We start from the raw sequence: 22,830 nt of genomic DNA on the forward strand, positions 1-22,830 counted from the left end.
GGTATGATCACTCACCTAGAGCCAGACATCCTGGAATGTGAAGTCAAGTGGGCCTTAGAAAGCATCACTACGAACAAAGCTAGTGGAGGTGATGGAATTCCAGTTGAGCTATTTCATATCCTGAAAGATGATACTGTGAAAGTGCTACACTCAATATGCCAGCAAATTTGGAAAACTCAGCAGTGGCCACAGGACTGGAAAAGGTCAGTTTTCATTCCAGTCCCAAAGAAAGGCAATGCGAAAGAATGCTCAAACTACTGCACAATTGCACTCATCTCACATGCTAGCAAAGTAATGCTCAAAATTCTCCAAGCCAGCCTTCAACAGTACATGAACCGTGAACTTCCAGATGTTCAAGCTGGATTTAGAAAAGGCAGAGGAACCAGAGATCAAATTGCCAACATCCGTTGGATCATTGAAAAAGCAAGATAATAACAGAAAAACATCTACTTCTGCTTTATTGATTATGCTAAAGCTTTTGACTGTGTAGATCACAATAAACTGTGGAAAATTCTTAAACAGATGGGAATCAGACCACCTGACCTGCCTCTTGAGAAATCTGTATGCAGGTCAGGAAGCAACAGTTAGAACTGGACATGGAACAACAGACTGGTTCCAAATAGGAAAAAGAGTACGTCAAGGCTATATATTGTCACCCTGCTTATTTAACTTATATGCAGAGTACATCATGCAAAATTCCAGGCTGGAAGAAGTACAAGCTGGAATCAAGATTTCCAGGAAAAATATCAATTACCTCAGATATGCAGATGATACTACCCTTATGGCAGAAAGTGAAGAAGAACTAGATAGCCTCTTGATGAAAGTGAAAGAGGAGAGTGAAAAAGTTGGCTTAAAACTCAACATTCAGAAAAGGAAGATCATGGCATCCGGTCCCATCACTTCATGACAAATAGATGGGGAAACAATGGAAACAGTGAGAGACTTTATTTTCTTGGGCTCCAAAATCAATGCAGATGGTGAGTTCAGCCATGAAATTAAAAGACGCTTGCTCCTTGAAAGAAAAGCTATGACCAACCTGAACAGCATATTAAAAAGCAGAGATATTACTTTGCCAACAAAGGTCCATCTAGTCAAAACTATGGTTTTTCCAGTTGTGAGATGTGAGAGTTGGATTATAAAGAAAGCTGAGCACCGAAGAATTGATGCTTTTGAACTATGGTGTTGGAGAAGACTCTTGAAAGTCCCTTGGACTGCAAGGAGTTCAAACCAGTCCATCCTAAAGGAGATCAATCCTGGATATTCATTGTAAGGACTGATGCTGAAGCTGAAACTCCAATACTTTGGCCACCTGATGGGGAGAACTGATTCACTGGAAAAGACACTGATGATGGGAAAGTTGGAAGACAGGAGGAGAAGGGGATGACAGAGGATGAGATGGTTGGATGGCATCACCGACTTGATGGACATGAGTTTGAGGGAGCTCTGGGAGATGTTGATGGACAGGGAAGCCTGGCATGCTGCAGTCCATGGGGTGGCAAAGAGTCAAACATGAGTGCGACTGAACCGAACTTATATATATGTGTGTGTGTATATATATATATATATGTGTGTGTATGTATATATACATATATATATACACATATATATACGTAGATATATGTGTGTGTATATACATATATATATATATATATACACACACATATGTGTAATTGTATATGTAGATATCCATTTACAAAGTATTTGAGGAAGGTGTTGGAAGTATTTACAAGGGATAGATGGCTAACTTTCCATCAGGTTTATTTGTGATATTCTGTAGCACTACTTACTGTGAAGAAAGTGCAGTCAGAGACTACATTTCCCAGCTTTCCTTGCTCCTGGGTGAGCCATGTGATTAGTTCTCACCAACAGAATGCTAGTCAAGGTAATGTCTGCCACTACCAGATCATAGTGATGTGATTTTACTTTCTCCATCCCTGTTATCCTCTTCTAATGGGCTCCACGCAGAATCTTAGAATTCAGGAGGTGAAGAGAGTAGAGCCAGAAGATGGAAGGAGAGTGGGTTTCTAGAAACCTCTTTTCAGTGGAAAGAGAGCTCCCCTCCACCCGCTGAATCAGGAACGTGTATATGAATGTACACAAGGAATAAACTTCCTTCATATTTGAGTTATAGGTGTGTTTGCTCCAGAAAATAGCCTCATAACTAACCAACATAATTTATTAGGGCTTCCCAGGTGGCACTAGTAGTAAAGAACCCACCTGCCAGTGCAGGAGACCTAAGAGACACACATTCAATTCCCTGGGTCAGAAGAGTGCAGGAGACCTAGGAGACACACGTTCAATTCCCTGGGTCAGAAGATCGCCTGGAGAAGGAAATGGCACCCCACTCCAGTATTCTTGCCTGGAAAATCCCATGGACCGAGGGGCCTGGTGGGCTATAGTCCATAGGCTCACAAAGACTTGGACATGACTGAAGTGACTTGGCACAGTAGGATTTTACTTAACACTTATTCAGATGCTTTTTATTGTATTCTGTCCTCTCCAGAGGTGGTTGTTGAGACTATATATTCTTATAGTTTGCCCTTCCCCATCATTCTTTCCTAGTGCTTAGAAAATCCCAGTATCAAAGAATTACGATTCTTAAAGAATTCCAAAGTGATTTGTTTTGTGTGAATTTTCTTTCCACTTAACAAACATTAATCTAGCACTCATTATATGGAACATGCGTCCTACTCAGCCTTGGGAGTAAAAAGACACCAATTAACTGATGAGTTAGCTAAAAGAAAAAGACATATACAAGATAAATTACAAGGGAATAAAATTTAAAGAAAAATGTACAGCATTATAAGTAGTCTCTGGGAGCCAGTGGAGCTACTTGGAGTAAAAGAGGCTTCACAGAGAACATGACATTGAATTAGGTGTTGGAGGTTGAATATGATTTCTATCAAAAGATATGAGTCACTGTTTACATCTTTTAAACATTTGTACAATGAAAAGAGGATATTGCTTTTTACAAAACTGTATTGGTTTATCATATCAAAGTTGGTCATATTCATCAGGACTAACTATCCCTTTTTCTTACTTTTAGCCTTTTACTGAACAGAGTTTTTCATTATTAACTTTACCATTAGTGATTTGTCATTTTGTGTCAATTACCACCATCTCAATCACAAATTTTTAAGCTTGAGGGTTTTTAAAAGTCAAATTCCTTAGTCCTTCTGGGATTTATGGTTGTATACCATAACAACTTATTTTTCATTATTAACCTAGTTTTATTAATTATCATTTGTTCATATTTTATCTCCCATGGTATTGTGATTTATTTTTAAAGTACTTATTTATTTATTTGGGTCTTAGTTGCAGCACACAGGATCTTTGATCTGCATTGTGGCATGCGAGATCTATAGTCATGGCATTTGGGATCTAGTTCCCTGACCAGGGATCAGCCCTAGCCCCTTACATTGGTAGTATACAGTTTTAGTGACTGGATCACTAAGGAAGTCCCAGTATTGTAATTTATTAAACTTGTAGCCTTAGCTGCATTCCAAGCATCTGTATTCTGTTCCATGACTCTAGTCTTCTATTTTTAACTTGTATCACACAATTTTATCCCCTGGTGCCTTATAATCAGTTTTATGTATGATAGAGCAAGCTCCTCAGTGTCAGCCTTCTGTTTTTCTTCTCAGCTTTATACAGTTTTCACTCTGGCAAGGGACTGATTTCCAAAGGCCAGAAGATTGGAAACTGATAGAATGAACAAGAAGAGATGGAAAGGTTTAGGGAAAAAAGGAAACAATAAGCTATACAGTTGGTGCTTCTTACTTCTTGCTACTGTGAGTACTCAAAGAAAGACATCTCCTTACAATTTGTAACTGTATTTAAGATATTGGAAAATAGATGTATTATACGTATTTGAATCATTGCTCGGCCTTGAGTCCTTTCTTTAAATGTCAGTAACTTGATTCAAGGATGAGCTGGTGAAAAGTTGTATTCAGCAATTATTTGTAGTGGATATAAAGACTCAAGAAATGTTTTTTAGAAAACATTGAAAAATTTAGGTTATAAAGACTTTGAAAAAGAAAAGAGAAATTAGGTTTCTGACTCTTGAAAACAATCAGCTGGGTGTCAGATTTCATTCTGGGTTCTTTTAATATATATGGAAATTATTTCCTCAGTCAGTAGTGTCTTCATAATCAGATTGCAAAACTTTCAATTTTTACCTTGTGCAGCTCATTATAACTCATGGTTTCATGTTTAAAACCAAAATTTAAAACTAGGTTATATTTGGAAACAGTGCTTTGCTTATAAAAATAAAAACTGGTGCCATCACATTATAGATCTTGACCAGGATCATGTTTGCAGGTCCACTAAAAGGTCATAGTTGAGACAGGAAGCCTAAGACATAATTGAGGAGTGTCTGTTTTGTTCACCACCATATCTCCAGTTGCCAGACAGTTCCTGAAGACACATGGTAGGCACTCGATAAACATTTTTTGAATGGCTCTTGATATCAAACATGAGTTCAGTTCAACTCAGTTGCTCAGTCCTGTCCGACTCTGCGACCCCATGGCCTGCAGCATGACAGGCCTCCCTGTCCATCACCGACTCCCAGAGTTTACTCAGACTCATGTCCATTGAGTCAGTGATGCTATCCAACAATGTCATCCCCTTCTCCTCCTGCCCTCAGTCTTTCCCATCATCAGTGTCTTTTCCAATGGGTCAGTTCTTCCCATCAGGTAGCCAAAGTACTGGAGTTTCAGCTTCAGCATCAGTCCTTCCAATGAATACTCAGGACTGATATCCTTTAGGATGGACTGGTTGGATTGCCCTTGCAGTCCAAGTGACTCTCAAGAGCCTTCTCCAACACCACAGTTCAAAAGCATCAATTTCTTCGACACTCAGCTTTCTTTATAGTCCAACTCTCACATCCATACATGACTATCGGAAAAACCATAGCTTTGACTAGATGGACCTTTGTTGGCAAAGCAAACATGAATTACAACCAGCAAAATAGCTCACTGAAGGAGTAGTTATAGAGCTAAGTCAGGGAGGCTGAGAGGAGGTCAGGGAGGCTGAGAGGAGGTCAGGGAGCAGAACACAAGATAGAGTAAGGCAAAAGGTTTGAACAGGAGCCATAAATGGGGGTTTATGAGGAAGAGGAAGAGACTTTCTGGCATTACATATAGTATGTGAATGAAGAGCTTATTTGACTGACTTGACTTGTATTTGTGAAATATTTAATTGCTTCTCAGAATGCTGAATTAAACATGCTATTTACATATTTTTAAATAGAACTGTATACTAATGATTTAAATGTAGGTCAGAGGTGTAATTATTGATTTTCCTTAATTCGAAGCCTCTTGAACATTGCCATTTTAGCTATATTTCAAAACAAAGTAGCAGAGTTAAGCATAATAAATTGTGAAAGTAAATGTGGAAATCGGCTTGCAGGCTCAGTATAATTACTTTGATTTCTGACTCAGGGAAATGTTAAGTGTATTTAGAACTCTAGACTTTTCCTAAATTGGAAATAAAATTATTTCAAAGTTTGAAAAAAAAAAAAAAAAACAAACCCACTTTAACTCAGACTAGGGCTTGAAAGTGAAATTCAAGATGAAATTCAAGATAACTCCATACTGAAATCACCTCTTTAGCCTACTTAATAACTTTCTATTTCCCTTATTCTATAAATATTTAGCAACAAATCTGTCAACTTAGCAGTATCCCTAGCAGAAGAAATAATGACCCCGTTCACAGAATACTACTGCTATAACTTAATAGTAGAACTGCAATTCAGTTCTGAGAAAAGACCTTGGTATCAGCCCCCAGTGATCCATAAAGATCTGTGATCTAAGAAAAGATCTGTGATTGTCTTGGATAAAAAGGGTTCAGAATCACAGTGCAGGAAACTCATTGAATCAACTGCAGGAAAAAAAAAGATGTTTGCAAAGGAAGAGACATGTAGTCTATGCTGAACATTTGCATATGTTCATCTTAAACCCTTAATCCTCAAGGTTTTCTGAGGTACCAGCAGTGATTCCAATCAATGAGAATTCTCAATAGTTATCTCTTTTGATTGATTCCAAATGGGAACTGATTGCTGATGGACTTTTTCCAGCTATTTAGCGAAGTATCAAAAAAGAAAGAGATATTACAGCTTTGGGGAAAAGTATAAGCACTGAAATTCCCCTTACTCGATTTTGCTCAACTTTATTCATTCTCAACTACCTAAAATGCAGATTTATTCATCAATTTAAAATATAGTATATTACTTGAATAATGTAATCATATACCAGCTTCTCAAAAGATTAAATTATGGAAATTCACTCCCAATCTGAAAATAGTTGTTGATGACTTAACTCCATGTAAGGAATGAGGTTAAATGCCTCATATCAGTTGAGATGAGAGAGCCATTATTTTAGGATCCCAGGCAGGGTCAGGTTTAACTTGAACCTTAAAGAGTGAAAAGGGATCATTAAAAAAAAAAAATGACATCCCTATTAGAAAAATGGTTAATAGGATGTTTTGAGCCTGCTTAAACTTCTTCCAAGATTCATAAATATTCATTGAATCAATTAGTTATTTGAAGCTTGATGTTTTGCTGCTGAAGGAAAATAATTATCTGCTAAGGTGGGTGTCCTGTCTGGAGCCTGAATTTATTTTAAAATGTGTGAAGGAAAGTAGTGGGGACTATCATTTTGATCTCTGTAGAGGCATCTTTTAACTGAACTATAGAATTAACTTTTTCTGACTCAAAAGAAGCAAGATTTCTTTTTTAAAGGAAAGAGATCTCACATGCTTTTCCTGATTCCTGAATCATGGATTTTAAGCAGCCATTTCTTAAAAATAGTGTTCTCATCCATTATAAATAGAGTAAACCGTCTACTACCCATTATCTAGTTTTTCAGAACCTCTAGCTTTCCTGAAATTATTCAGATCCAGAAATAATCCTATACCTCCAACTCTCCCCCGCACGTCCAGTTGCTTTTAAGGTAGGAAGGGGACTTCTGAGCATCTGGAAGGGGCAGCATTTGGGAGAACTGAGGCTGAGCAGAGAGATGCTATGAGGGTTAGTTCAGTGTCTGGTGTACCGGGCAGAGAAGCAAAAGGCTGAGGTCACTGACTGACCCTGTACCGAGAAGGCATCAAGACCAGAAGCAGGGCAGGGAGTGATAAGAGACAAGGACTGAAGAAACAGAATGAAGAAGAGCAGCGGTGATGGTCAGTCATGGATGCACTGGTCATCGTGGGGCTGATGGACAGATGGATGCCGGGAAAGGGAGCACAGACAACTCCCCAGATTGTGGCCTTTACATGTTTCAGCATTGAAAAGTTTTATTTTCTTTGTTCAAGAGAGGGGAAGAATAATTGCTAGCCAACACCAGTGGGCCAAAATGTGTCAGATGCTGGATTCCAGCTGTCTGTGGAGGGAGGGGGAGGGCTAGAGGTTGGGGGAGGGGGTATGTAGAACTGGGACAAGTAGATTCTTCCATCTGAGAGAGGAAATCATGTGCAAGCTATTTGGGGAAGCCTTCCATCATGAAAGATTAAAAGCTGGCATTTACAGGGTTAATTCTCATCTCTGTGCTATGCCGAGTGAAATGTACAATATACTCTATTTCTCCCTGGTTGGGACTTGGACTTAACAACACAATTATTATACTGTCCATGTTATTAACAAAGATCCGGTAGAAACATGCTAAATAATTTATGTAAGCAAAGCAATTTAACAATTGTGATCTAGATAACACTGTCAGGGAGGCAAGCTTTTTATTATAGGACTAAGTCTTATGTCTTATTATGATTTCTAGTTCAGCCTTTCCCAACTCAGGTGCCTTCCACATGGCATATGTTAGAAAAATGCTTGCTGAAGTGAAAAGAGGTCAGGGTCAGTGTCACACTCAGCCAATCTAGTCAGGAGATACAAAGCAGAGAGAATCTTTGTCTGGAGTGGGGAGGGGGGGTGCGGCAACATACACCACCCCCCCCCGCAACACACTGCTGGTAGTAATTACCCCAGGCCAAGGATAAACAGGACAAATGTTCATACAACTGTGCCAGCCTCAAGGAGAGACAGCAGCAGAGGAACCAGAAATATTATTGTTTATACGATGTTGAATGCATTAACACTGTATTCCTTCTTGAAAGACAAGCAACTAAAGCACAAAATCCAGAATAAGAAATGACATACATTCTATGTAATATTTGTTACACTGAGCACTGCCTGTGGCCACCTCCATCTTGGGTCACCCAGCATCATCCAGCATGCTAAATCTAAATCTGCTTGTGTGTTTTCTTGGCATTTCCCTCTGTTGCTCTCTCTCCCCGCCTCACGCTCTCTCTCGCTCCTACATAAATCAATAAAACCTTTTTTGTCGGCCCAAGTTAAATTCCAAGCAACATGGGCAGGGAAACCAAAAAAAGGAAAAAAAAAAGTGATAAAAAAATCAGATTGGCTTCAACACACTGAATATAAGACATACAATTGGAGCTGAGACAGCTGACATGTTATTGACTGGAAATCATTCTCTGATCACTTATACAACAACCCCCACCCCCAAATGGCAGCCACACAAGGCTGTGACAAAGAGGGCTGTATTCCTGAGGATAACAGAAGGGCACAGGCGAATAATTTGCAGAGAAACTGAGAGTCAGTGCTGGTTTCTAACTTATTATTCCAGGGCCATGCCTTTTGATGTCCTGATTTAATGTGGTTGTAAGCCTGAACTAATCTGACATAATAAAAACTTAATTGGCTACTTCCAATTAACATTTCCCTTTAATCTGGCTATTTGTTTTCCTCTAACATAGATTGCTGTTCCTCAGGGCAGGATACACTCTGTGTCTTGTGCATGGTGAAATGATGTTCGTGTTTAGGGTACAGTTATGAACTGTAAGTCACTTCTAGTAATTGCGTGTCTGACCACTGAAGTGGCCGTATCTCCTGGGCTGCTGCCAGGCCGGATGGCGCTGGATGTCAGGATTGAGAGTAGGCAGGGTGGGCGGGAGGAGCTGGGGGCATCTGGATAATGCGGTGTTTGGGGAGGGGAATGCCTACTGCCAGGGCTCCTGCTTCTCGGTGATGCTTCTGTCAGGCAGGGGAGGCTTCCAGACTGAAAATTCCCAGTGGGCAAGCATTTTGGAACCCAAAGAACTGCTGAGTACAGGGACTTCTGAGTAGTGTGTATTAGTATGCAAACTTTCCCATTATAGCTGATTTTATTATACTTTCCTTTTTGAAGTTAAACCATTTCTAGCATGCAAAATAAGGTTTATGAATTTATCATTCAGATTAATGTGGTATTAATCAACCCATGAAATATTAAAACCTATACAAGTAGTTAATGAAATAATTTTTATTTTTGGTAATTATTGATACATTTTGATATATTTTTACCTTCTTTTATTTTTTGGCTTTTTATTTGGAAATAATTTCAATCATGGATAATTTGTAAATATAAAAATAGTACAAAGAACACCCATACACTCATATACCCTTAACCCAGAATCACTTGTTAACATTTTACATGGTTGGCTCTGTGATTTGTATGCACTCTTTCTCTCTCTGGCTCTTCCTCTTCATATGCATTTTGTACATTTTATTATACGTATAATTTTATTCTAGAGGAACTGGAGGTATGTTACATATTTCATGGCCCTTTACCCCAAACATCAGTGCACTTATTTTCTAAAACTGTAAACACATTTAACATTGATAGAATTCTCTCATCTAGTCTATCTTATCAGTTGATCCAACCAAGGGTCCCCAAGCTCTGGGATCTAATGCCTGATGATCTGAGGTGGAGCTGCTGTAATAATAACAGAAATGAAGTACACAATAAACGCAATGCACTTGAATCATCCCCAAACCTCCTCGTTGCTCCTGGTCTGCGGAAAAATTGTCTTCCATGAAACCAGTCCTTGGCGCCAAAAAGGTTGGGGTCCGCTGCTGTATAACATTCCCCCCTCTGGCAGAAGATCCGCTCTAGGGGCAGGGAGCACATTTGTTTGCCATGTGTCTTTAACCTCTTTCAACATGGCTAAGTTCTGCAGCCTTTCTTTGTCTTTTCTAATATTGATGTTTTGGAGATACCAGAGCATCGCCACCTCTCCCCATTTTGAAATAGCACATCCCTCACTTGCCTGATAGCCCCTCATGATCACGCTCAGGTTATATGTTCTTGTCTGGAACACTGCACAGGTGATGTTGCGTCCCTCTCAGGCTATCACATCTGGAGGGGCACCAAGTGCATCTGTCCCTCTATGGTGATGTTGACTCTAATCAGCCAGTCGAGTGTTTTTTGATTTCTCCACTAGATAATTACTGTTTAATTTTCTCCCCCATAACTAATAAGCTGTCTGTTGGGAGGCACTTTAAAGCCATGCTAATAGCTAATTCCTCATCAAGATTTCCCTCTAGGTTTAGCATCCATTGATGCCTCTGGCCTGATCCAATCTTTAATAAAATATGTACAAAATTAAGATTTTCCAATTTCAGCACTTCTTCCACATCTGCCACCAGCTCTAAATATTCTACTTGAAGCAAAATTCTCCCATTTATTTATTTACATATCTGTTTATCATCAGTGTGGACCTATGAATTCCAGTTTTCCCAATGGTTTATAAACTGGAAATAGAATTTTAATTGAATGGTTTACTTACTCATTTATTCAGTGATTATTGAGTGTCTGTAGCAGGCAAGGCACTCTGATACATTGTGGGGATGCAACTGGGAGCAAAACATAGATGCAACCATACTTCCCCATTTTTTACAGATATATTGTGCCTGTAAGTGTATCCAGAAGTTTGAAGACAGCTATAGTTTAGAATGACTTGTCTATCAAACACCGACATGTTGAGAACTGTCCTAGATCTTGAGGGTACTGAGTCCCTACCCTCAGGGAGTCAAATGGGGGAGATATCAACAAATAAGTACATAATAAGTAAGGTATCAAAAGAGTTACTGGTTCTGAAAAAGGCTGTGAGAGAAAAAAGAAAACAGAAAAACAGGAGCTAGGATAGAGGATGATTCCCAAGGTAACACAGATCCTGCTGCTGCTGCTGCTAAGTCGCGTCAGTCGTGTCCGACTCTGTGACCCCATAGACGGCAGCCCACCAGGCTCCACCGTCCCTGGGATTCTCCAGGCAAGAACACTGGAGTGGGTTGCCATTTCCTTCTCCAATGCATGAAAGTGAAAAGTGAAAGTGAAGTCGCTCAGTCATGTCCGACCCTCAGCGACCCCATGGACTGCAGCCCACCAGGCTCCTCCGTCCATGGGATTTTCCAGGCAAGAGTACTGGAGTGGGGTGCCATTGCCTTCTCCGAACACAGAGGCTAGCCATGATTAAATAGAATGGTAGGAGGACAGCTTCATAATGGTTTCTCATGAATGTTTGAGTGGCGTTTCTCTGGGCAGATGTTCAGTGCATTTTTCTCTTTTCTCTTCTTTTGCTTTTCCATGATCTTCTTCTAGCTTATTTGCAGCAGCCTCCCAAGGAGGACCAGAGCATATTCCTACTGTAGCACCCTTTGTAGGGGCAGCCTTTAGATTAGAAATTTCCCAACTGTGACCGCACATCAGTAATTTTATACCACAACACAAAAAACGACCACATAGTGTGGTACATATATACAATGGAATATTACTCAGCCATAAAAAATAATGAACCTGGGTCACTTGTGGTGATGTAGATGGACCTAGAGTCTGTCATACAGAGTGAAGTAAGTCGGAAAGAGAAAAACAAATATCATCTATTAACACATATATATGGGATCCAGAAAAGTGGTACAGATGAATCTACTTGCAAGGCAGGAATTACGATGCAGATGTACATGTGAATACAATGGGGGGCTGGGGGGTGGGACCAATTGGGAAAGTAGTATTAACATATATACAGCACCATGTGTAGGATAGCTAGCTAGCGGGAAGCCGCTGGAGGGCAGGGAGCTCAGCTCGGTGCTCTGTGAAGACCTAGAGGGGTGGGAAGCGGCAAGGGAAGGTGTAAGGGAGGTTCAAGAAGAAGCGAATATATGGAAATATACACACATAGCTGATTCACTTTGTTGTACAGCAGAAGCTAACAGAGCATTGTAAGCAATTATACTCCAATAAAAAGAAAATGAACACATAGCCAAACCAGGAGAGTTTACACAAAATAATACCACCTACAGCAAACATTTAACAGACGTTTAGTAAGAATGCACTATGTGCCAGGCCACAGAAAACAATGATGGACAAAACAGTGCCTCTTCTCAGGGGAATGAAGATTCCAATGAAGAATACAAACAAGTAGGCAAGGTTCTATGACAGGTGTAACCACAGTGCTAAGCACAGGGCCCCAAGGGGAGGTTATGCAAGAGAATTCCAGCCTAGACATGGTGAGGGCAGGGCAAGTAGGCAGAAAGTGAAGCCCATATTTAATGGTACAAGTTAGCCAGAGACCACCAGCTACTCCCTGCATCCAGGTGGCTGGGGTAGCATTGCCATGACACATCAGACACCCCGATTCCCTAGTTCCTCACTACATGCCCAGTGCCTGACACATGGTAGATACTCAGTAACTATTTCGCTAAGAGTCAGTGCGTACATGCATGAGAGAGAGTTTGTCCTCAGAAGTAAAGATGACCTTGATAAAATTCAACATAAAATTACTTATAATATATAGCATATTTGATTCTACTTTCTGTACTGTCAACTTGACACTGTCGCTGTAGCTACATATTGAAGAAGAGGATAGAACAGTCTTAGAGCCTGCTGCTATTAAACTATTTCTGCTGATGCCTGTAAATAGATGGGTTGTAAAACACATTATTTATACCTGGAAGAACTGACTTCACTCATCCATTTAATTTTTCCAATTAACTGAAAGCCAGGTGACTTGGCTTTGGTCCGCCCTTTGTGGTCAAAATTTAGCATCACAGTCCTGATTAATTAGTGATAAGTCATTTAGCTTAAAAGAGCATAAAGTACATGATGGCAAATTTAGAAGATGAAAATTAGGCCACAGAGTAGCAATGCATTCAAGTGCTGCTCTTTGTTATTAAAAATATCACTGCTAGAGTGGAACTAATAGAAGCTGCATGGGGAATCCAAGGCAAGGGTTCCTGACCTAGACCAGAGACCTATCCCATCCTGACTCCCAGCCCCCCACCCTTTACCTGGGACATGCCCACTCAGCTTCTTTGCCATTCTCTTTGCTGTGAGGAATGTGCATCTTTATGAGTAGGATAAAGGGCATCATTATCAAGATAAATGCACAGTGGACTTGTGTGTCAATAAGATGTTGGTGTTTATTTGTATGAAAAATTTCTCTTGTCATCCACCATGACTATATGGAAAAGTCTTGAAACTTTTGGATTATCACCTCCTCAGCATAACAATAGGGCTTGAAAGTGCGAGTCCTGAAGTTAGAAGCTTGGATTTAGTTCCCAGTGCCACTACTTAACGCTGTGCATCAGATTCCTCATTGTAAAATGGGAATTACAAAAGTACCTACATTACAAGGTTACTGTAAGAATGAAATGGTTACTATATGTAAAGCACCTCGGGGCAGTGACCCACTGATGCTCTCTAAGGCTCCTTTCAGAAATTTTGAGTGTCAAGAATGGGGTGCCAGAAGCCTAGACTTAGCACTTCTCCTGGGATGTCAGCAATTATTAATCAAGAAATTTGCCTGTTTCCCCTTCTTGTATGGTGTTCAGGATATTGTATAATTGGTTAATATTCACAGGAAATAATCTGTTATTGAGAAAATATACTTGAGAGCACATTGTGGACCTAGCTCTATGCTAGATGCCATGGCTCATCTAAGTACAGCTTGATTCTGCCGTCAAGGAGCTTGCAGTTGAGTTACCGGAGACATGGAAAGGACACATGTCTAACACCACCAGTACAGCAGGCCCAGTGCTTAGTACTACAGGCAGGGGAGACTGTCAGTGAAGAGTCTGGAGAGAGATGAGTATTACTTATATATCTTAATTTTCCAAAGAAAGACATTATGTATGCACTTACAAAGCAGTTTATATAACAATGTGAGTTACATGATCCCATTCTCCCCCTCTCCTCTCTCTCTCTTTCACACATATGCACACACACACACGGCAAGAACACATTTAGAAGGATACACACCAAACTGCTAATTGTGAACATCTCTGACAAAGGGAGTGGGTCTGAGAGCAGAGGTTCCATTCTGCTTTTTTTATTTCTTATATGTTGATTGAATACTTTTTATAATAAATGTTTATTATTTTTAATCAGAAAAAACAGTGTAATATTTTCTTTTGGTAAAAATATATCAAAGTTAAGTCCCTGAAAAAGTTCCATTTCTCTCTCACAGTCATGATTTTAACTTGATAGTCATACAACTTGTTCTTCCATTACAAATGAAAATTATGCAGTTCATTAATGTAGGTATTTGCAATGCTCACAGACACTGTTTGTCATTTTGGAATGATAAACAGCTTAAATCCATATACTACTTGTGCTAAAAAAAAAAAAAAAATTCAGGATCTTGTTTGATAAAGAATGTAAACTGTTTCCAAGATAACCAATCATATCTCTAGAAAGATTAACCCAGCTTGTACCTCCTTCTTCATTTTAAATGCTCAGCTCTCTTCATTTCTTCATGGAAACCTGAAACGTTGACCCACCTGCCCACACACACACATAGACACACACACAACTTCGCATTTTACTTGCTTTCCAACAAGGACAAAAGGTACGATAAAACTAAATATACGCCTATTGATCTTTGAACTGTTTACTGCAGGCAGCTGTCTCATGATCTTTTCTGTCTTTATATATCATAAACGATGACAGCCAAATGTTATGTGATTGTTCACAGAAGAAGAATATTAATTTTGTATGAATTCCCAGGTAACTGTTCTTAAATTTATGACCTTTCTTCTTGCTTTTCTCCTGCATAGATATTGTAACCCAAGAATATGGCAATAATATCCGGTAAAATATTAAATTTACAGTTTAATTCTCTTTACCAGAACTATCCGGTAGCCACAGAACTAATTTTTAATTCCCTATCAGTCACTTTTTAATAGCAAAAAGAACTCTGTAAAATTAATTTTTAAAGTCTTTTATTTAATGCAAGTTATCTAAGATATTACCATTTCAACATGTGAACAATATCAAGATTATGATTGAGATATTTTACACTTTTTTTGTATGAAATCTTCAAACTCCAGTGTTCATTTTCCATGTACAGCACGTCTCAGTTTGGCGACTGGAAACCCCAGTCACCTTTTGTGGCTGAAGGCTCCCATATCAAACAGCTGAGATCGAGACAGTGGCTGTTACTTTCTTAAACCTGCTGTCATCACTTATTCTTGGCAGATTTAAAGGTACAAGATATTTCATAAGGTTTCTTTCCTTCCTAAAATTTAGTTCCTAATTGTGTCAAATTGCCTTCCTTAATGGAAAATATTTTATTTTTACTTTTCATCACTATTTATTTATCCTTTTGATGGATTTTTCCTACCAATAACTAGCCTTCTAAGGAAACTACAATATAAATACTTCTTATTTAGTATCTGTTAAATGATTTTCAGCAAAAGGTATAGTCTTGACTTTTAGACAAATGTAAAGTGAATGCATTCTGAAAAAGTTATTTTACTCATATGAGTGAAGTAAGCAGGTGTTATAACTGTTTCAAAGGAAAAGTCAGAAAAGCATGAATTTATATGGAGGTAAACAATGGTGAGATGAGTTGCAAAAGGGAACATAGCTGTTTGTCCCACAAGAGGGAAGAAGTCAGTTAAATCACTACCAGGTAGGACTGAGCTCACAGTCAGATACTTACATTTACAAAGAGTTACAAATTAGCTCAAAGACATTGAGTAGAACTAGAATCTGATAACCCAAAAGGGTATACTGTAGATAATGCAGACTTATCCATTAAAACACAAAATGGGTTTTACAAATAAAATTAGTAAATCTTGATATATTATTGGGTTGGCCAAAAAATTCATCTGGGTTTTTCTGTAACATGTTACAGAAATGAACATTTTGGCCAACCCAATACTTTTGTTGACTATATGTTGCTGAAATGTGGTTATAACATATCATGAATATACAGAATATACCTCCAATGACAACAGTCTATCAGCATTAACCACATTTTATGTCTGTTCTCATTAAATTATATTTATTCAATTATTCTTACTTAAAGTTTGAAGCACATTAAAAGTTTGTATGCTGCTGCTGCTACTGCTGCTAAGTCACTTCAGTCGTGTCCGACTCTGTGCGACCCCATAGACGGCAGCCCACCAGGCTCCCCCGTCCCTGGGATTCTCCAGGCAAGAACACTGGAGTGGGTTGCCATTTCCTTCTCCAATGCATGAAAGTGAAAAATGAAAGTGAATTCGCTCAGTCGTGTCCGACTCTTCGCGACCTCATGGACTGCAGCCTACCAGGCTCTTCTGTCCATGGGATTTTCCAGGCAAGAGTACTGGAGTGGGGTGCCATTGCCTTCTCCAAAAGTCTGTATATCTACATCTAATCTGCCATTTGTTGTTCAGTGGCTAAGTCTTGTCAGACTCTTTGCAACTAGTTATGGAAACTAAGATAACATTTTAAAAATTAAATTGGCTCATTATCTCCTCTTGTCTCTAGGTTTACCATCTGCTTCTATAAAACCTTTTATCATAACTGATAAAAAGTTGATATTTTAACTAAGCTGAGGTTGGCTTCCTCTGTATTTGGAACAACTTGTGTTAAGAAACTAAAGAGTTGGTAGGGGGTGGGATGGGGAATAACAAGGAGAAAACAGATAAAATGGTAGACCCAGAGAACCCACATTATAAATACTATGACTAAAACGTATCTGTACTTAGGCCTTTGAATCTGATAATCCATTTAAGGCTACCTTGGCATCAAGCCCCAGTTCTGCTTTATTGTAAACTTAGGCAAGCCTGAAAGATTATGCTTCATTTTTCTCTTTGATGAGCCATAGAGTGATATTAGATGCTTGTTAACACCTCCAGCAATATGATTCTTTGAAAGGGAGATCTCCAAAAGTGCATTTCCACCTGAGCACCTCCCCCACAGGTATTAAAACAATGGGAAACAGAATCTGGCCCCATGCTGAAACCAGCCTTCCAGCACTGGATAAGTAGGTTTGGCTCTTTCCAAGCAGTCTCCCTGCCCTCCTGGTGGTGTCATCCAACCCATATGATGAGAGTTTGCAGGCTGTTGCAAAGGAACAGATGACCAAGCTTTTTGCACATTCTGCGGGATTATCACTCTGTTTCAGCTTTCACTGAAGAAGTTCCCACCTCTCAAGTTCATAAGGTAGACAATGAATAAAAATTTGTGTTCCTATGATTTTAGAAATGAAAGCACAATGATTTAAAGAAGAAAACCATTTTCTTTTGCCTCACAAGCGGGAAAAGAAATACAGCAGAACGAATATGCCAAAGCAGGGAGAAATGGCTGGTGGCATCCTAACAGGACATATGGGAGTGTCGGGAAATTCCTTGTGGGACAGGGTGACAGAGCAGAACAAGGGATGGGAAGTCAGGAGCCGCAGGGGCTGCACCCAGCTCTGCTAATTCTTACTCATCCTCAGGGAGCCTTGCCAAGCTTACCCCAGGTGTGGTCATGTTCCTCTAATTGGATAAGCTTTTATTTTTAATTAATTCTTTTAAAAGTAAGAAAAAATAGCATTGGGAAGTATTAAAATAAATCAGCATTTTTTTTTTTTTTTTGGCAAGCATCAAACTTTTAGATCCCTGGTAGAACCCAGCTCATAAATGTGTAAGGTGGTGTGTGCATCCTCAGTTGCTCGGTCACGTCTGACTCTTCGATCCCACGGACTGCAGCCCACCAGGCTCCTCTGTCCATGGGATTCTCCAAGCATGAATACTGGAATTGGTTGCCATTTCCTTCTCCAGGGGATCTTCCCAACCCAGGGATTGAACCAGCTTCCCCTGTATTGCAGGCAGATTTTTTTTTTTTTAATATCATCTGAGCCACTAGGAAAGCCCTAAATGTGTACTGTATGGATATAGAAAAGGAGTGTCAAAGTTCAGAAAAGAGGAAAGTCCCCTTCAGTTTCTCCTTCAGCCTGAGGACCAGGACTCTCCCCTCTGTGTAAATTTACAAAGGCCTAGCTTCCTGAAGATGTCTCTGGATCTAACCTCCATCCCGTGTGGCCATGGTCAAGGTCTGTAGATCAGAATGCAGGGCAGTATGTGCAGCCAGGCCATGACATTTAGGAAGCAGCTGCTGTGTACCTATGTTGGGGGCTTTCAGAGTGAATATTTCCATGGAGTGGTTTTATTAACTATTTCTCTTTTCAACACTTCCTATTATCTGTTATGACCTTTTTCCTAATAGAAAGAAGTGTTAAGGAGAACACTGGCCTTAAGAGTTTCTTTTTCCAATGCATATCATAGCTACTATTTTCAAGCACTAACTTTTTTGGATAAAATATACTTTTGAAATACTGTATTTCAAAATTCAGTTGACTCTCTTCAAAACTGTCAAGAAAACCAACTTTTAAAAGTGAAAAAAAAAAGATAATCTGTTTTTAAAAATGACAGATTATGTACTGTTTGGGGGAAGTAAAGTTAATAGTGAACAGACCCCTAACTTGCTAGGTACAGTAAATGCATTCACAGCCAGCACCTTCTACTCCTACAGTGGGATCAGGCCCAGAGACTGCCTTTGGAGGCCTGGACTATTAGACTATCACTGGCTTTTCCATCTCCACCTCCCTCAGCTAACGTTTTCCTTCCACTTGCTTTACCAGATCAGAGAAGAAATGGAGTGTAAAAGTTCCCTACCATAAGGCTGTCTTTCTTTCCTCTTTTTAGTTGGATTGTCTATTTAGAAAGAGAGCACATACTGATTTTGGAAAATGTAAATAATGCATCATCATGGATAAAGAAGAAAGCACAGATGCTTGTAATCTTACCTCCATTGATATTTCTTGAAAAAAATTCCATGCTTCTCTTTTTAGAGAAGCTGTATAATTTAATGTGAATGGAATGATACTGAACATATTATTTTGCAACCTGGTATTATTATTATTCAAAAATACACTGTGGGGATCTTTCCATGCCAATCTTTTCATAATTGACATCATCCTTTTCATGGTCATACAATATTTCACTCTGTGATACATCAGCTATCATTGATCTAATCAGCCACTTACGGATGAACGTGACAGCAAAAGATGAAACTGAAATAAAGTGCATAAATAAGACTAGGTCCAAGGCAAGAGTCCAGAGACAAAGCTATCCAATAGTGCCAGATGGAACTATGAGAAGATTAATGCCAAATCCAAGGCAGCAAATGATCAACTGAGGAGATGGAATATCCAGATGTTCTGGCAGTGTTAGAAGAAGGGGTTGTTATTATTATGAACATGATGCCAGAGCTCCTCTATGAACCAGAAATTATGTGTGGGGTTCAGAGTCTAGGAGGTAAACATAGCTCAGCTAAAGATATAGTCAGAGCCTTCAGACTAGATAATGGCTTAGTGCAAAGGTACAAAGGCAATCAGACATACCTGTTAGGCTGTACACACTAGTACAGGCTATGATGTACAAGTTGATATCCAGCCAGGAGACACAGGCAGGAGCTGATTCCCAACATCCAGGTGAGGGGCCTAGGTTCCACAGGGTGTGAGGAGGAGGTAGGGAGTAGACTTCAGGGGACTGAGGACAGCATCTCTGAATCTGATGTATGCATAGGACCACAAAACCTGGGAGGAGACACAGGACAGGAGCTTTCAGAACCTTGCCCTGGAAATCCAACAAGTGCTCTGGATTTCAGAGAAAGCTAAACACTGCTGATGCTGCTGGTTGAAGAGAAAGCCAGGTTATCTGTGATGTCTTCACAACAGACCAACACTTTGTAAAGAAGGTATGCAGTTTTCTAGTGAATTGAAGAGCTGCAGGCAGCCAGATCTCAGAAGTCAGGCCAAAGTAACTCGCTAATTCTCAGCTAAGAAAGGTGGGCTGAGCCTTTGCCAAGCCATCTAGCTTTATCCCGTTCTACAGTTCTAGTGGGCACCCAGCCAGCAGATCCTTAGCTTTATTCTACATGCTTTTCATTCATTCATTCTTTCAATAAATATTTATTGAGCACCTGCTGTGTGTCAGACACTCTGCTCTGTGCTGCAAACAGATAAATAAAACATAGCCCTTGCTTATTTCAAAGAAAAAGAGAAATCCTACTACACTACAACTGTGAGAGAGAGTCTATAGAGAAGTTTGAGTTGAAAGAGGAATATTTTTATGCAAAAAAAGACTAGCATCACTTTAAAAATCAATAGGAGACTTGGGGTGGGAGAGATAAGCATTTGGCTAATATTTCAAATAGTACTTCTTATGAACTCAGTGGCTTCAAGGCACCAAATTAGTTAGGGTCATATTCATACCCACCAAATATTTATTAATCACCTACTATTTGCCAGACATTATTCCAGGCCCTGGGGATACAGTAGAAAGAAGAGAGACACTGAAATTTATGGCCTGGTGGTAAGGGAAGAAAATAAACAAGAAAAATACCAGTGACAAGGGCTATGCAGAGAATTAAGTTATAATAATGTGAGAGGCTGCTTTAGCCTCAGTGGTCAGGCATGCCTCTTTGAGGAACTGATTTTGAAGCTGAACTCTGAATGGAAAGAAGGATTAGTGCAAAACCTCCAAGCCTGGAATGTATGCAATAAGCCTGTAGGAACAGCAAGAAGAGGCTGTGACTGGAGTAGAGGGGCAAGGGGCAGGGTGGCAGGGGGAGAGGTCGTTGTGGAGGCAGGGACCGGTCATGCACATGACTTTGAGGCCTGTAGGACATGGGGAAGAGCTATGGACTGAGCAGGCAGCACGCCCAGTTACCTAGGTACTCAAAAAAACAAAAATAAATAAATAAATAAAAAATAGGAAGATTCTTGATCTGGGTACTTCTTACCCTGTAACATTGATGGCACCACTGAGTAAATTTCATTTTGTCAGAACCTGATTTTAGGAATGCATTTACTGCATTTTCATACCTTAGGATCTAGTCATTCATTTCACATAAAATTGGTAAGTGCCTACTAGGTGAAGAAGTAGCAGTCAAGGGGAGGTGTGAATGACAAGAAGAGGCTGACCACGTGAAGACTATCTAGGGCTGGAGGAGCTTTCCAGGCAAAGGAGGGAACAGCAAGTGGGAGAACTGCAGCCAGGAGCTTGCTGAGTCCAGAAGGGACTAGAAGGCCCGGGTAGCTGGGGCCCAGAGGGCAAGAGCAAGAGTGTTAGAGGTACAGCATCTGGTTCAGAGGGCTCCTTAGGCTGTGGCTCTCTGTGTGTTACAAGAAGCTGAGGTAGTGTCCTAATGCTTGCATTTTGAAAAGATCCCTCCCACTGCCATGTAGAGCTTAGAGTGTGGGAACCCAAGAAAGGAAACCCAGAGACCCCTGAAGAGGCCGAGACCACAGTCTGTGTAAGATGTGATGTCCACATGGGCTAAGCAATGGCCTTGGGGGAAGGGACAGTGAGCAGATTTAGAACAGATTCTGAAATGAACCAGGCAGGACATCATGATGACAGAATAGAGCAAGAGGAACCATGAGTGGCTCCTGAGTTTGGATCCTGAGCTCCAGGGCAGATGATGGTGGCAGTAAGTTAGGGGGTAGACTTCAAGAGGTTGGCTTTGGGTAGCAGTGGGAATCAGAAGAGGGTTGAGGTAGCAGTGTATGGGATGTATTTTCGATTGCTCGTATTTGCAATTTCCACCAGACATCCAAGCAGCAGTGTTGAATTGGCAGTTAGATATTTGAGTGTGGGGCTTAGGGTTAGAGACGTATGCAAGGGATCACCAGCATTAAAACCCTGAAGCTTGTGCACACTGGTCCTTCCTAGCACAGACTCGAGAGAGGGTGCTGAACACATGCTGCTCTCTTCCTCATGCTCTTCTCTGGGAAAGTAAATGACACTGGGAAACAATCTGCTTTAAAAGATCAAGAGGATCCAAGGGACTTCTTGGTGATCCAGGGGTTAGGACTGTGCCTTTCAACACAGGGAGTGCAGGTTCAATCCCTGGTGGGGGAGCTAAGTTCCCATATGCCTCACCGGCCAAAAAACCAGAACATAAACAATAGATGCAACATTGTAACAAATTCAATGAAGACTTTTAAAATGGTCTACATTTTTTAAATGTTAAAAAATAATAAATGAATAAAGAGAATCTAGACAGCCACATTTTCAGCAACAACCAAAAAGAGGCATTGTCAGAGTTCGATGTGACTTGAGAAAGCTTCTGAAATTCTGACCTAATCTTCCAGTGCATAATTTTATTAGATGTGGACCTTTTATTTTTTTCTGCTTTTATGAACTTCCTCTTCAGTCATATGAGGATGTAGCTGAGGATCCTCATATATAACTTCCGCCAAGAGGTGAAATAGTTTATGCATGTTTCTTTGAGAGAAATTTAATCATCTGCATGCTTCTTCAAGATATGAATTTACAGTTAATATTCTCCACCAAGGAATATTAGTAATATAAAGTATTTTGATCAGATTATTTCTGATAAAATAAGAAAGTCTGAAGGGTGTTAATGAAAAACAGTAGCTAAATCACACATAAAATGTGCTTATACCTTAAAATCACATTCTGTGAAAACAAGAATAGGCACATCTAGCTTTTAGAAAAATACAATGTATGGACAACAATGCTGCTATTCATTATGTAATGATAATTGTAATTATCTCTGCTAGGTTGTTTCTATGTAATTTAATTATTCACTCTAACACAGAATAATATTATTAAAGAATAAAGATGGTAATTTTTAATATGTTCTGCCCCGGGGTGAGAGTAGGATGTTTAATTAATGAACCACCCTCTCTGTTACCTTATGGATGACTCATTGATAA

At 39.8% G+C, this 22,830-nt stretch overlaps 1 protein-coding gene across 9 annotated transcripts in view; it reads left to right on the top strand.

Moving 5' to 3' along the window:
- The window catches only part of RAB3C (RAB3C, member RAS oncogene family), a 365,186-nt gene that overhangs the window by 243,099 nt on the left and 99,257 nt on the right, over positions 1-22,830 (top strand). The window contains exon 4 of one of the 9 annotated variants that reach the window (XM_086361831.1): positions 3,645-5,247. The exons of the other annotated variants lie outside the window; for them this stretch is intronic. Coding sequence (XP_086217957.1) covers positions 3,645-3,714 — 70 coding nt within the window. The 3' untranslated portion in view covers positions 3,715-5,247. Of the gene's footprint in view, positions 1-3,644; positions 5,248-22,830 lie in introns of those variants that run through there. 9 annotated transcript variants of the gene reach the window in all.

This window comes from Bos grunniens, chromosome 20, assembly GCF_055505025.1.
Source record: "Bos grunniens cultivar Pamir isolate PY7600 chromosome 20, Bosgru_T2T1.0, whole genome shotgun sequence".
Taxonomy (NCBI): domain Eukaryota; kingdom Metazoa; phylum Chordata; class Mammalia; order Artiodactyla; family Bovidae; genus Bos; species Bos grunniens.